General features: G+C 42.2%; 1 protein-coding gene across 1 annotated transcript in view; it reads right to left on the bottom strand.

Moving 5' to 3' along the window:
- The window catches only part of MMRN2 (multimerin 2), a 127,188-nt gene that overhangs the window by 20,477 nt on the left and 93,938 nt on the right, over positions 1 to 12,773 (bottom strand). Inside the window, exons 3-4 of the mRNA XM_030203354.1 lie at positions 11,392 to 11,498; positions 3,294 to 3,371 (exon numbers count right to left, since the gene is read on the bottom strand). Coding sequence (XP_030059214.1) covers positions 3,294 to 3,371; positions 11,392 to 11,498 — 185 coding nt within the window. The remainder of the gene's footprint in view (positions 1 to 3,293; positions 3,372 to 11,391; positions 11,499 to 12,773) is intronic.

Raw genomic sequence — 12,773 nt, 5'->3', positions numbered from 1 at the left:
TCAATTGGAGAAGAACTCTCAGATATAGAGGATGCGGAAAGGTCAGACCAACCTGTAGTCAGACGCTCATCCAGGGAAAACAAAGGTGTTCCACCCCCAAGACTGTCTTACCTAACAAAGTCAGCAGAAGCTCAAGAGCCCTTAACATGGGATGAGATTGAGAAAATGCCAGCAGAAGAAGCTGCTGAATGGCATAAAGCTGCACAAGAAGAAATTGATGCATTGGATAAAAATAATACTTGGATTCTTACAAAATTACCTCCTGGCAAGAAAGCTATAGGATGCAAATGGGTATTCAAGTTAAAAAGGAATGCACAAGGAAAAGTGGAAAGGTATAAAGCCAGATTAGTGGCAAAGGGATATCTTCAAAAATATGGAGAAGATTTTGATGAAGTGTTTGCACCTGTAGTGAAACACACGACAATAAGAACACTTCTGAGCATTGCAGTCTCAAAAGGCATGCAAGTCAAACACATTGATGTGAAAACAGCATTTCTTCACGGAGATATAACTGAAGACTTGTACATGGAACAGCCAACAGGTTTCATAAATACAAAACAAAGACAGCTAGTGTGTAAATTAAACAAAGGTCTTTATGGATTAAAGCAAAGTGCAAAATGTTGGAATGAAAAATTGCATGAAATATTGACAAATTTAGGATTTAAGCAAGGTGAAGCAGATAAATGCTTGTACACTAGGTGCACAAATGAACAATATGCATACATTTTAGCTTTTGTTGATGATCTGCTCATTGCAAGCGAAAGTGAGCAAGAGTACAAGGACATTGTAAAGTGTTTAAACCAGAATGTTGAGATAAAAGAACTGGGTAATGTGTCATACTATCTTGGTATAGAAATTGAGAAACAAAATGATGGTTCTTATCTTCTAAGCCAGAAGCAGAAAATAAATGAGCTTATTGAAAGTTTAGGTATGCAAGATGCCCAAGTTGTAAGCACTCCCATGATCACTGATTTTCTGAAGGATGAAACAGTAAGAGAACCTTTACCAGATAACATCCAATATAGATCAGCCATAGGTAAGCTTTTATATCTAGCTACCACGTACAGGGCTGATATAGCAAATGCAGTAGGAATTTTGAGCAGAAGGGTCAGCTCACCTACCAAATCAGATTGGACTGCAGTTAAAAGGATGGTAAGGTATTTAAAAGGTACCATTGATTGTAAATTAAAGATTTCAGCCAATAGTAATCCAAAACTAATATGTTACTGTGATTCAGATTGGGCAGGGGATCATTCTGATTATAAATCCACAAGTGGATATGTGTTTATGTATGGAAATGTACAAATTTCATGGGCCAGTCATAAACAAAGTATTGTGAGTTTGTCTTCTACAGAAGCTGAATACGTGGCCGTATCGGAAGCGTGCAGAGAACTGATGTGGATTGAAAAACTTTTGCTGGATTTTGGTATAGCTGAAAAGAGACCAATCCAGATAATGGAAGATAATCAGAGCTGCATCCGACTGTCACAGAATGACAAGGTTCAGTCACGCACCAAGCACATCGCAACGAAATACCACAACGTGCGAGAGCTGGCGAAAGAAGGGGTCATCAGTCTACACTATTGTCACACCAGTGAGATGACAGCTGACATCATGACCAAACCGTTACCCAGAGAACGTTTTGTGAATCTGCGTATAAAGCTTGGACTTTGTATGAATAAATAATTGCATGACAGTTATGCATGAGAAGGGGTTTGTTGGAATGTAATTGTATTTTTTACATGCATTGCCTGTCACCTATTATTTCTCTGTGATTACTCTGTGACCTCTGATGTGAATTACTTAGAGAGGTCACACTGCTATGCAACTTCCTGTGGGGGATAGATGCAGCACATGCAGCACATGGAGCACATGGAGCTCATGATCTCTCCTAACCTGAGAGGATCTATGGTGGTGTGAGCATCCATTGCCATCTAAGCACATGGAAGGAGCTGATAATACAAATGTATAGTAATATGTATATATAAGCCTGTCTGATTATAATCTAACTACAAACTGTGAGTAAACAGATGTTTTGTTACTTCAACTTTAAAGTGACTCAGCAGTGAATTATTCAGGGGTGAATGAGAGAGAGATGAAGAAAGAAATTAACATTTCTAAAGCTGAAGCTGTGTGTACTAAAATCTGCTAATTATTTACTACAAATAATCCAACATTAACTAGTTTTTGGGAACCAAAGACCCCCTCCTGGGGTCAGAACAGAATGGGTAATGGAAGTGGTCTAAATAGCACCCACACTCCAGACATTCTCCAGAGACTGTCATGGAGTGTCCTTCATGGAGTGTCCTTTGTTCTTCATCCTTCGTTCAAGCTCTAAAACTCTTCTGCAGAAGTTACACCCCAGCAGCATAGGAACCTGGGCAATTGTCTCCTCTGTTCAACAGAGTAAGAGGTCAGCTCATAAGTGGTATCCCCCGGATTCTATAGAAAGCACCCAAATGTAGGCATGTTGCTGAGATGCGTGCACAACTTAACTGGCTAATAAGCTATCAATCACCAATAACTGGAAGCTAAAATTCATTGATGTTATTTGGCGCCAATTAGGATCTGTGTGCGCATCTGGATGTGATTTATTCTATAACACTGGGCACCTAAATCCCATAGCATGCAACCCAAAAGGGAGTGTGGCCATGGTAGGTCATGGGCATTCCAAATAATTGCATGAAGTGTTATAGAATAATGAGTCTCCATGCCCAACTTGGTTGCCAGGATCTATATCAGATTTCAGGAGGCAAAAGTCTGGTACCCAGAGCTGGGCATGGAAACTGGCGATATGTGCTTTTCTAAAAATGGTATGTGCTCTTTATAGAATAGTGTTTACCGCCAAAATTTACAGAGGACATTTTTGAGTGTTATTTATAGAATCCCACTCTATATGTCTAGGTGTTTCTGGTGTGGAAGCCAGGCAGAACGGGACCAGAGCAGCATGATAGGCATCTATGTTATAAAAATACACACACAGTGCAAACTTGGGAGGGGAAGTTACACTTGTCTTGGAGCAGGTAGAATATTCTCCAGGAGCTTTTGAACATGCCCATATGTTGCCTTTCTAAAATAGGTGCAATGTATGTGCCTATTTGCCTTCAGAGCCCAAGTGTCCTGTTACAAAATTACCCTCAGCATGTGTTCAGATAGGGAGAAGCTTGGAAATATATTTTTTAATACATCTCTCTTAAATATTTGGGCCCTAGTCTAGTTTGCTTATGCCTAAATCCTGGCCTAATGCAGATACAGAGTTTCAATGAATAAAACAACAAAGTTCAAGAGCATACCGTATGTGGAAGGCCTTGAGGCCTGCTCACCCTCTTTTACTCTTGCTGGACTGACTGGAACTTGAATAGCATTAGGATCTGTAATTGAGAGTTGAATAGGCCACATATTAAAAACTGCTGAAGCAATACTTTTCTTTCTACAATGTCCTTATTCTTTGTATAATCTGAAATGTATAGGAATTGGTTATAGATTTTTTGTTTACATTTTCTTCTTTTGGATACATCAGTTTATTGAATTTTTACATTTCATAAAATTTTTTGTCCAAAACTGCTAGACACCCAAGAAATGAAAGATTCACTGGGGATCATTTGTTAAACTTTATATCAGTGTTTGCTCAACTGGAAAAATGGTACACTTTTATTGATAAGTCTGATATAATTTTTGCACTGCAGGAAAAAGTTTTGTACAGGAGGATGCCAAAAACATGAAAAATAGTCCCAAATGGTCTTTGCTTGTGTGCTATTTTGTGCAATTGTGTAGTCAGGAGGAATATCCTGAGCTGTCATACTTTTTTTTTTTTTTTTACATCAGCGGTCAATCCAGTGTTAGAGTAGACCATGAGTGAAAACACATAGAGGTATTTTTACTAAGGTGTGCTAACAGATTTAGCGTACGCTTAAACCATAAGACGACTAGCAATATAAGAGGTTTCTTATCATTTAGCACACACTAATCATTAGTGCGCCTTAGTAAAAGGACTCCTTAAAGTCAAGGATGGCCACTTCTGTCTGTGGCAGCACACTTTAATGGCAATTACATTATATTACAGATATCATTTATAGGCCACTTATACCAAATGCTTTTAGATCAAAGCAGCTTACAACTAAGAAGTAGGGCAAAATCCTAGATAACATAACAGGCTAAGCTTCAAGAGAAAACGTTATACAATTTTTAAAACGTCAACTCCATGTAGATTTGATAAACAGCCAGGGTTTTAGCATTTTACGGAAACATACATAGTTTCAGATCTAATATTTAAGGGCAACTTATTCCAGCAGGTGGCAGCAGAATTTGCAAATTGCTTTGAGAACTCTGATTTATAGATCAAACCCTGGGGTGAAGGGAGCTGTAAAGTCAAATAGTGCCTTTAACGGTTTGTATAATTCTATGTGCAGTAATGAAGGATGTAATATAATTCGGCACTTGGCCATATTAAGTAAAAAAAAACACCATACAGCACAACTTGAAAACTGAGCGAGTTTCTGTTGGTAGCCAATGCAGCATGCACAGGTAGTGGCTTAGCACTAACAAACCTCGGAGATTGAAATATAAGGCGAGCAGCTATGTTTTGGAGTAATTGTATTCTTTGATGGATCTGTGCGCAGCAGCATTGCAATAATCCAGGTGTCCCAGTACTAATGTCTGTGCAATCAATCAAAAAACACCTACTTCAAAGCATGTTCTTACGTGTCTCAGCTTCCAAAGAAGCCTAAATACCTTTGATGTCAACAAATTAACATGGTGGTCAAGCATTAAGTGCTTATCAAATACAACCCCCCAAATTTTCAGTTAAGACTCTAGTTTATAACGCACTCCATTAATCAGAACATCTTCCTCACAGCCTGCCTTATGAGGATGATTTATTTTTAGGAACTTAGCTTTTTCTGCATTCATTTTTATTTTAACTGCCCCCGCCCAGCTGGGAGCACCAATTGTGATGATTTGAGATGCCCATGCTGGTTAGAAATGTTGAGTGTTGGGGATATAAAATATTGTGTTGATTGCCCCCCACTTTGTGACCACACAGTCTAATTATCTATACGTAACACACTAAAGGGAGCAAGAACGTACTTCACCCTCCACTTCCCTAAGCGCCAAGGGAAGTGGAGAGTGAGGTACTCACTCAACCAGCTTCACCTACATCTGTCCCAAGATTTGAAAAATGATACCAAAAGTTCTAAAATGTACGAATGATTACGTAAGCTTCCGGAAACACCTGAACGCCCGCTTCTTCAGAAAAGTTTTCTTCAATGAACCCACATAGTTGACCTGAACAACAAACTGAAACATTGAGATTCTTGACCATTAACAGATTCGGAACAAATACTCTCATCTTCTCCAAACAGCAATGTAATTGTGTACCCGAAACAAAATGTAAGCCACATTGAACCGACACCTAGATTGGAAAATGTGGGATACAAATGCAGAAAAAAAATAAAATTTGAAGAATCATTTATTGACATTAATTGGCACTAATTTGGATTTGTGTGTCCATCTGCCTGCATGTTATTTTATAATTCTGGGTGCCTAAATCCCACAGCACTCGACCCAAAAGGAGGCGAGCTCATGGGAGGGGTGTCCAGATTCCATTTTAGTATACTGATATGACCCAACATCAGTGTGCCTTACATCTAACATATGCAGTAATACCAATCATACATCTGGCATAAGTGTGGACATGTAAATGCAGCAAGGGCATGTGTAATTTACTGTATTCTGTTCCTTGCACATGTAAGTGGCAGCACCACCCATGTCCCTCCCATGCCCTGCCCATGTGAATGCCCATCATACATTTATGTGCTATGCCACTTATGCACCCATACAGAACAGCACAATGGTTCTCAACCTTTTTTTCTGTTGTGACACACTTAATAGACAATGTTCACATGTGTGACACACTGAACACTACATTTTGCTTCTGAACAAAGAAAAAGCCCTATATATCATTTAATTATTGCCAATGATGCAAGAGAAATACAGACACAATGGTGGTGACTGCCAGTGGCCTGCAAAATTTCCATTTGGGGATGGCGACAGAAGTAGGAACTAATTATGGAGATTTCAAGTACCTGACTTCCTGGTTTTCAACTCTCCCTAACCTGCCGCATACAAGCCCTCCTGATATTCAAAGCTATTTAACCAGCCAGACACAATTGCTGAAAGGTTAAATAGATATTCAGTGGAAGATAACTGGTTATCTCTCACTAAATATCTGCAGTTAGCGGCTAGCTGCTAACTGGTTAATCACGTGACATAGCCAATTAGGCATGGATGTTCAGTGCTTAACCAGCTATATTCAGCAGTTAAAATAGGCTGCATAAATAGCAGGCCTTTCATTAACTGCTAAAAAGTTAATCTGTTAGCGCTGAATATCGGCTTAACCGGTTAACTTTTTAGCTGTTAATATACCCCAGATATTCAGTGCCGGTTGCCAGAAATGGCCTGGCAATGAATATCCAGGTGTCATGTCCCCTACCTCAATGCAAGCAGCGTCCTTGGACTGCGCAGGGTCCCGTCAACATGCACACTTGACTGGCACAGCCCTGAGCCATGTGTGTGTGTGGTTCTTCTCTGACTGCAGGCTCCTTGATGACTGCAGGCGCCTTGATTGCTTTGCTTCCATGCACCTGGCTCTGCTCTCTCTCTGCCTGGCTTCCAGGCTCTTTGATTGCTTTGCTTCCACCCACCTGGGTCTGCTCTTCCAATGCCTGGCTTCCATTGCTTCTCTCCTATTAGTCTTCCGGTTCTTCCTTCCCCTGCTCTTGTCCTATGGCTGTGCCCCTTCTCTCTGCTGATGTCAGACGCCAGTACTTTATCAGCTGAGCTCTCCCTAGACTCCTTGCTTCAGCTTCTACTTTGGTAGGTGTTACTTGCTCAGTAGTGTGCTTCTCCTCTACTTTCTTTGTTACTGATTCTGCCTGTTCCTGGATTACTCTTGTGACTGCTGCCTGCCTCCTGACCTTGTCTGTACCTGGATTACTCTCGTGTCTGCTGCCTGCCTACTGACTCTGCCTGTACCTGGATCACTCCCTTGCCTGCTGCCTGTCTGGCCATCACGTTCATCACCCCGCTTCCTGCTCCATCTCGTAAACCCTGCAGGCCGCCCGCACCTAGGGGCTCAACCTCTGGGGAACGGTGGTCAGCGCAGGTGAAACCCGGGGTTGTCCAGCCACCAAGCAGAACCTGGCTCGGCAGCGCTCTACTTGGTACAAGAACTCACAGGTCTGACACCAGGTTTATCACTGGCAGCAGAATATCGGTCCCATGGTTGTTGTGGAAAGCACAACTATGCTGTCAAAGTTTTGGAGGAATGAGAATTTCCATGGCAGACACAATTTACAATTGGCTTCTGACGAAGAAGCAAAACAAGGCTCCTTGTTGAGCTGTATGAAAGTGAACTAGTGAGCCGTTTGATGAACTGACTATTACATCACTAAGATAAATGCTATTTGGCGCTATCATTTTTTGTATTAAGTGATATTTCATTAGCAGTTTAGTTTAGGGTGACTCATGTTATTTTTGTGCAAATTTGAGGGATGATTGGGAGATGAGTCCTGGGATATGATAAGCGCTTTTGCTCTGCAGGGATTTAAGAAGCCTTATAGCAGAGGAGGCTTTGTTGCCTCTTATTGTTTTTATGGCTTGGCACAGGTGTGTACTCTTGTGCTGGTACTGAGGACTCTATTCCCTTCTTCACATATTTAGTGGACTCTATATATATCCATTTGGTCCCTGTATTGTGACACAATATATTTTACTAGCCGTTGAGCCCGTAAAAATGGGCTAGTAAAGGAAGGGGGGGTTGAAAGCCCCCCCCCGGATGGGTCGCTGCTGCTGCCCCTCCCCCCGGGGCCGCTGCTGCCCCTCCCTCCCGGAGTCCCCTCCGCCACCCCTCCACCCGGGCCGGGTACCTGGCTTCACTATTCAAACCGTCGGAATGCAGCACACAGCTCATCTGAGCTGCCATCGGCCTTCCTTCTTCTCTGCGTGTGTTCCGCCCTCATGTGACGTAACGCCAACGAGGGCAGGACACAGGCAGGTAAGGAAGGCCAACGGCAGCTCAGATGAGCTGTGTGCTGCGTTCCGGTGGTTTGAATAGTGAAGCCAGGTACCCGGGCCGGGTGGAGGGTGGGTGGCGGCGGCGACTCCGGGTGGGTGGGGGGAGCGGTGGCGATGGCGGTTCCCTCACTCGCAGGTGCGCAGGTTCCCTCTCTGTCATGCCCCCGTCATCACGTATTGACGCGGGGGCGGGACAGAGAGGGTCTCTACTGTGCATTTGCGAGTGAGTACGCCTCTTGCCATTTATATGTTTGATAGGGTTTGAGGAGTATTTTCTTACTCCTCAAACCCTATAAAATATATTGGATATTTTCTTCTCTTCATTCATAACTGTATTTTGGTGGGTCAAATTTTTGATGACACACCTTCCAGCTCCTGGTGGTATACTAGTTGAGAACCACTGGAATAGTGGTTAGTTGCGTTGCTGCCACTTACATGTAAATCTACTTACCTGCAAAAGTGCCAGTATTCTGTACATTGACGCAACAAGCAGTGCATAAATGCAAGCACCTAATTATAGAATTACCCTTCACAATTTTAGAATAATAGGAAAACACAGAAGGAAATCAAATTATTATGGTAAGTCAATGGAACTCTCAACAGAGCATCAAGGCAAAATCTATAAGAGTGTCACTTTCTGACTGAATTTATTACTGAGAATAGTTGGAAGCTGCAATAGAAGTTAGGAGACCTTGCTCCTTTCATTATGAAGCCAGTAGTGGGTGATCAGTAGGAGCAATCCTTTGTCAGCTTGGGTATATTCTTGGGGCTAACACTCAATGGAACCTACAGGAGTTAGGAGTTGTAGCTTGTTTGGATCTGATTCCAATTCTAAAATATCAGGTCACATTTCCACAATAAATACTACATTTTGCTAACTGGATAGTTTGGCTCCTAGTACCAAACTGGCCACCAGGAGTCTCACTTTGACTCAAAGGATTTGCTGAGCCACACTTCCCCTCTACAGATAGAAAAGTATAAATAACAAAAAGGAAGGTGAAACTGGAGAATGAGCCTGAGCAGAAGAAGCCCACAGAAAAAAATTGGAGTTAAGAAGAGAAGTTAAATTTTATTAAGGATTTTCTTGGATCAATTTTCTGTTTTTTTTCCCTTCCTTGAATAACTATCAATATAGTCTGACTCCTAGAATAATAGGCCCGAGGCTACTAGTATATCCTTTTTGTATTGGACTGTGCTACATGTTACCCAGAGATCATTCTCTTTTGAAATATGCCCAGAAAATAACTGGAGCCCTCAGTGAAATAATTTTGCTAATGGATTTGCCATAGGAGATTCAGATATATTAAGGCATCCATTTTGAGTTTAGAATAATGAAGCAAATTTATGATCTCTTGAAAAAGAAGAAGTTATATACCTCAGTGTACCCCTCTCAAACTAATGGGTTAGTAGAGCAGCTTAACATAAGACTCTAAAACAGATGATGAAAATGTTTGTGTCATTGTATGGGATAAACTTTGATATATTGTCACCCTACATTCTCTTTGCCATCAGGAAAGTTTCTCAAAGTTCTACTGACTTCTTTCTGTGTAAACTTCTATATGGGCAAAGACATGGATGCTGCTTGAGAACTATTGGAAGGACAATATAGCGCTGGTACAAATGTGGTAGAATGTGTCTTAGATATGTGGAAAAGGCCAATGAAAGTGGGAAAGAGACTGATAAAAACTATGCACACCTTTCAGACAACCCAAATCAATCAGTATAACTGAAATGTATTGGAGGACTAACACAGGGGTTAGAAGAGCAGGCTGTGAATCAGAGAGACCAGTGTTCAAATCTCATTGATGCTCCTTCTGGTCTTGGGCAAGTTATTTAACCATCCATTGCCTCAGGTACAAACTAATTGAAACCCTCTGGGGACAGAGAAATACTTACTGAACTCGCCTCACCCTATGCTTGGAACAACCTTCCTGAACCCTTACGCCAAGCCCCCTCCCTGCCCGTCTTCAAAGCTTTGCTTAAAGCCCACCTCTTCAATGCTGCGTTCGGCACCTAACCCTTACCGTTCAGTGAATCCAGACTGCCCCAATTTGACTGCCCCTATTGGACCGACCGTTCACTTGTCTATTAGATTGTAAGCTCTTTGAGCAGGGACTGTCTCTCTTTGTTAAATTGTACAGCGCTGCGTAACCCTAGTAGCGCTCTAGAAATGTTAAGTAGTAGTAGTAGTAGTAGTACTGAACCTGAATATAGCTCACTTTTAACTACCACAGGAAAGGTGTGGGCTAAATTCTAAGGAGGTAATATTCAGCCCACAGCAGTCATCCCCAAATATTCAATGCCAAGCTATGTCTGGGCACCAGCATTGAATATCTGGGGCTAATTTAAGTGGGTCAGGCTGCTGGAGCTTATGTGGATAGTGGCGGTATTCAGCCGGGGCCCACGTAAGAGAGTTAAGTGGGCTCCGGCTGAATATCGGCTGGGACCCACATAATTTTTTTTAACCACCTGTAATCCCCCTCCTGCCCTCGATTCAGCACCCTCCTTCTCTTTCCCCTCCCTCCAGCCCGCAACAGTTGCAACTCCCTCCCCCTTGGAATGTCTCCCCAATCCCCCCCCCCCGAACAAGATTGGCCTACCTCATATCCATGGTGGTCCAGTGGGGATGATGGGGGCAGGAGCGAAGCCCATTCGCTTCTGCCTCTTGCTGCTGCCTGAATAAAATGGTTGCCACAACCTCTCCTGTTACTTCAGTAGTACTGTGAGCTACAGTACTTCTGAATATTGGCAGTTGGGTAGCAGTCAGGTATAAAAGTTATTTTCTGCCCTAGGTCACAGAATCTCAACAGAAGTGGTAGGATTTGAACTCTGGCTTCCCTGATTCACAGCCTGCTTCCCCAACACTCCATATTAAGAACAGAAATTGTAGATTGTGTATCAGAAAAAGCATTCCTGCCTAAGTCTATAAAGAATTTAATAGTCATATCTTATGTTATACACAGATTATAGGACCTTATCCACCTTAAGGGAATTATGAGGGAAAAATGTAGGTTTTGGACTAGTAGATATCCCTAGTAGACAATATTCCTTCTAAGCTATGTGCAAATCTTCTACCCGGGTCAGCCTCTATTCTATCATGTTGCACTATGCTGAGCTGACAGATCCTGTATAAGTGAAGTTTCTCATGCAGTTCAAACAGAGAAAACCGCTTCAGAGACACCATGTGGTAGATGAGCAGCTGACTCAGGAAGTTTACACACACACAGCTTAGAAGACAAAGCTCTTCATGTTCCATTCTTAGCTTCTTAAATGTAAGAATCAATTAAGGTTCCAGTAAGTACTATTTTCTTTTCTTACCATTGTGTTCACAAGTTACTCCTATGTATCCTGGACAACACTTCCATTCCAAGGAGGTTACAACTTTCTGCTTTACTTGGTAAACTGGCTTCAGAGATAGTCTGTACCTGTAGAAATATAGCAACTAGTTATTCCAATACTATATTATAGAGATCGTAATATACAACCACCCTATGGCTCTCTAAACCCCTATACACTCACAGTACTCACGTAGATTTTTCTTTTTCCTGAATCCTGTTATCGCACCCACCTCTTTCTCCACCGCACGTACTCAGAGTTGAACTCTCTCTTCCCCTCCCCCCAAGGCATAGCCGTTTCTGAGGCACACATCCTCAGTTCAGCGTGATGGGAGGAGGACACAGACTGACATATAGCTGTTTCCTCCTTGCTGGCTTTTACAGATTAGATTTTAGAGGCAAGGCAAAAATATTAGAAACTGTTTGAGCTGGGGAGGGGGAAGGGGTCCATGACAGAAACTGAGGAAGGGGCCCCTAAACCTGCCTTCAGGCTATGTTTCCTTCAGTTTGAGGCAGGCATGGATGCCAAGGGAAATCACCCTGGTTGCCATCCCCTAATGCCAGCCCTGGCTTGGGGTGTGTGCTGCAGGGGAAAGAGAGGGAACCATGTAAATCACCAGCTTCATCCTGATTTCTGTGCAGAATTCTGCAATGCATGGTGACATGGAATTCCCCCAGGAGTAAACAAGCACTGGGATTAAGTCTTTGAAAATGAATTAAAAATAAAAGGCAACCTACCTACATTGCTTTGACTTCTGAGTTCATTTTATATATATTTCAGTTTTAGCTCTATGTATCACCTCCTGTTATGATACCTAGATATGTCATTCTACTCTTCATGTCTTCCCTCTGTATACTCACTCCCTAATCTGTGTCTTTTTCATGTCTGATCCTGGATGTCCCTCTGCTCTGTCTGGACATGTTCAAGAGCCAGGCTTGGAGCCTCCACGTATGTTAGATTTGTATACATTTGCAATGCTTTCAGACGTGAAAATATTAGCAGGCTTGCCGTGGTGTGAATGGAATTTTCCTGGAGTGGACCAATGCTTATTGAACAGATGTTAAGAAATGAAAATAACTTTTCAAAGGTTTTCTACAGTTCAAATATTCATGTAGAAGGAGACATTATGCTAAAATAGGGTCTGTTTCTCATGTTTTACCCCATTGCTATCAAAACACCAGTATTGTCATAATGCTCCAGTGCCCATGCAGGTAGAATCCTGTATCAGGGAGCAGTTTGGCAGGAGTCCATCTTAGGTGGGCTCCATCAATCCCTGAATACTTGATGCCTGGTGCCTCTACCTGGGGAAGAAGGGTGTTAACAGATGGGATTTACCCCTTTTTGCTGAGGAAAGCAAACAAACA

This window comes from Microcaecilia unicolor, chromosome 5 (genome assembly GCF_901765095.1).
Source record: "Microcaecilia unicolor chromosome 5, aMicUni1.1, whole genome shotgun sequence".
NCBI classification, from domain to species: Eukaryota; Metazoa; Chordata; class Amphibia; order Gymnophiona; family Siphonopidae; genus Microcaecilia; species Microcaecilia unicolor.
This window is presented reverse-complemented; position numbering and strand designations above follow the sequence as displayed.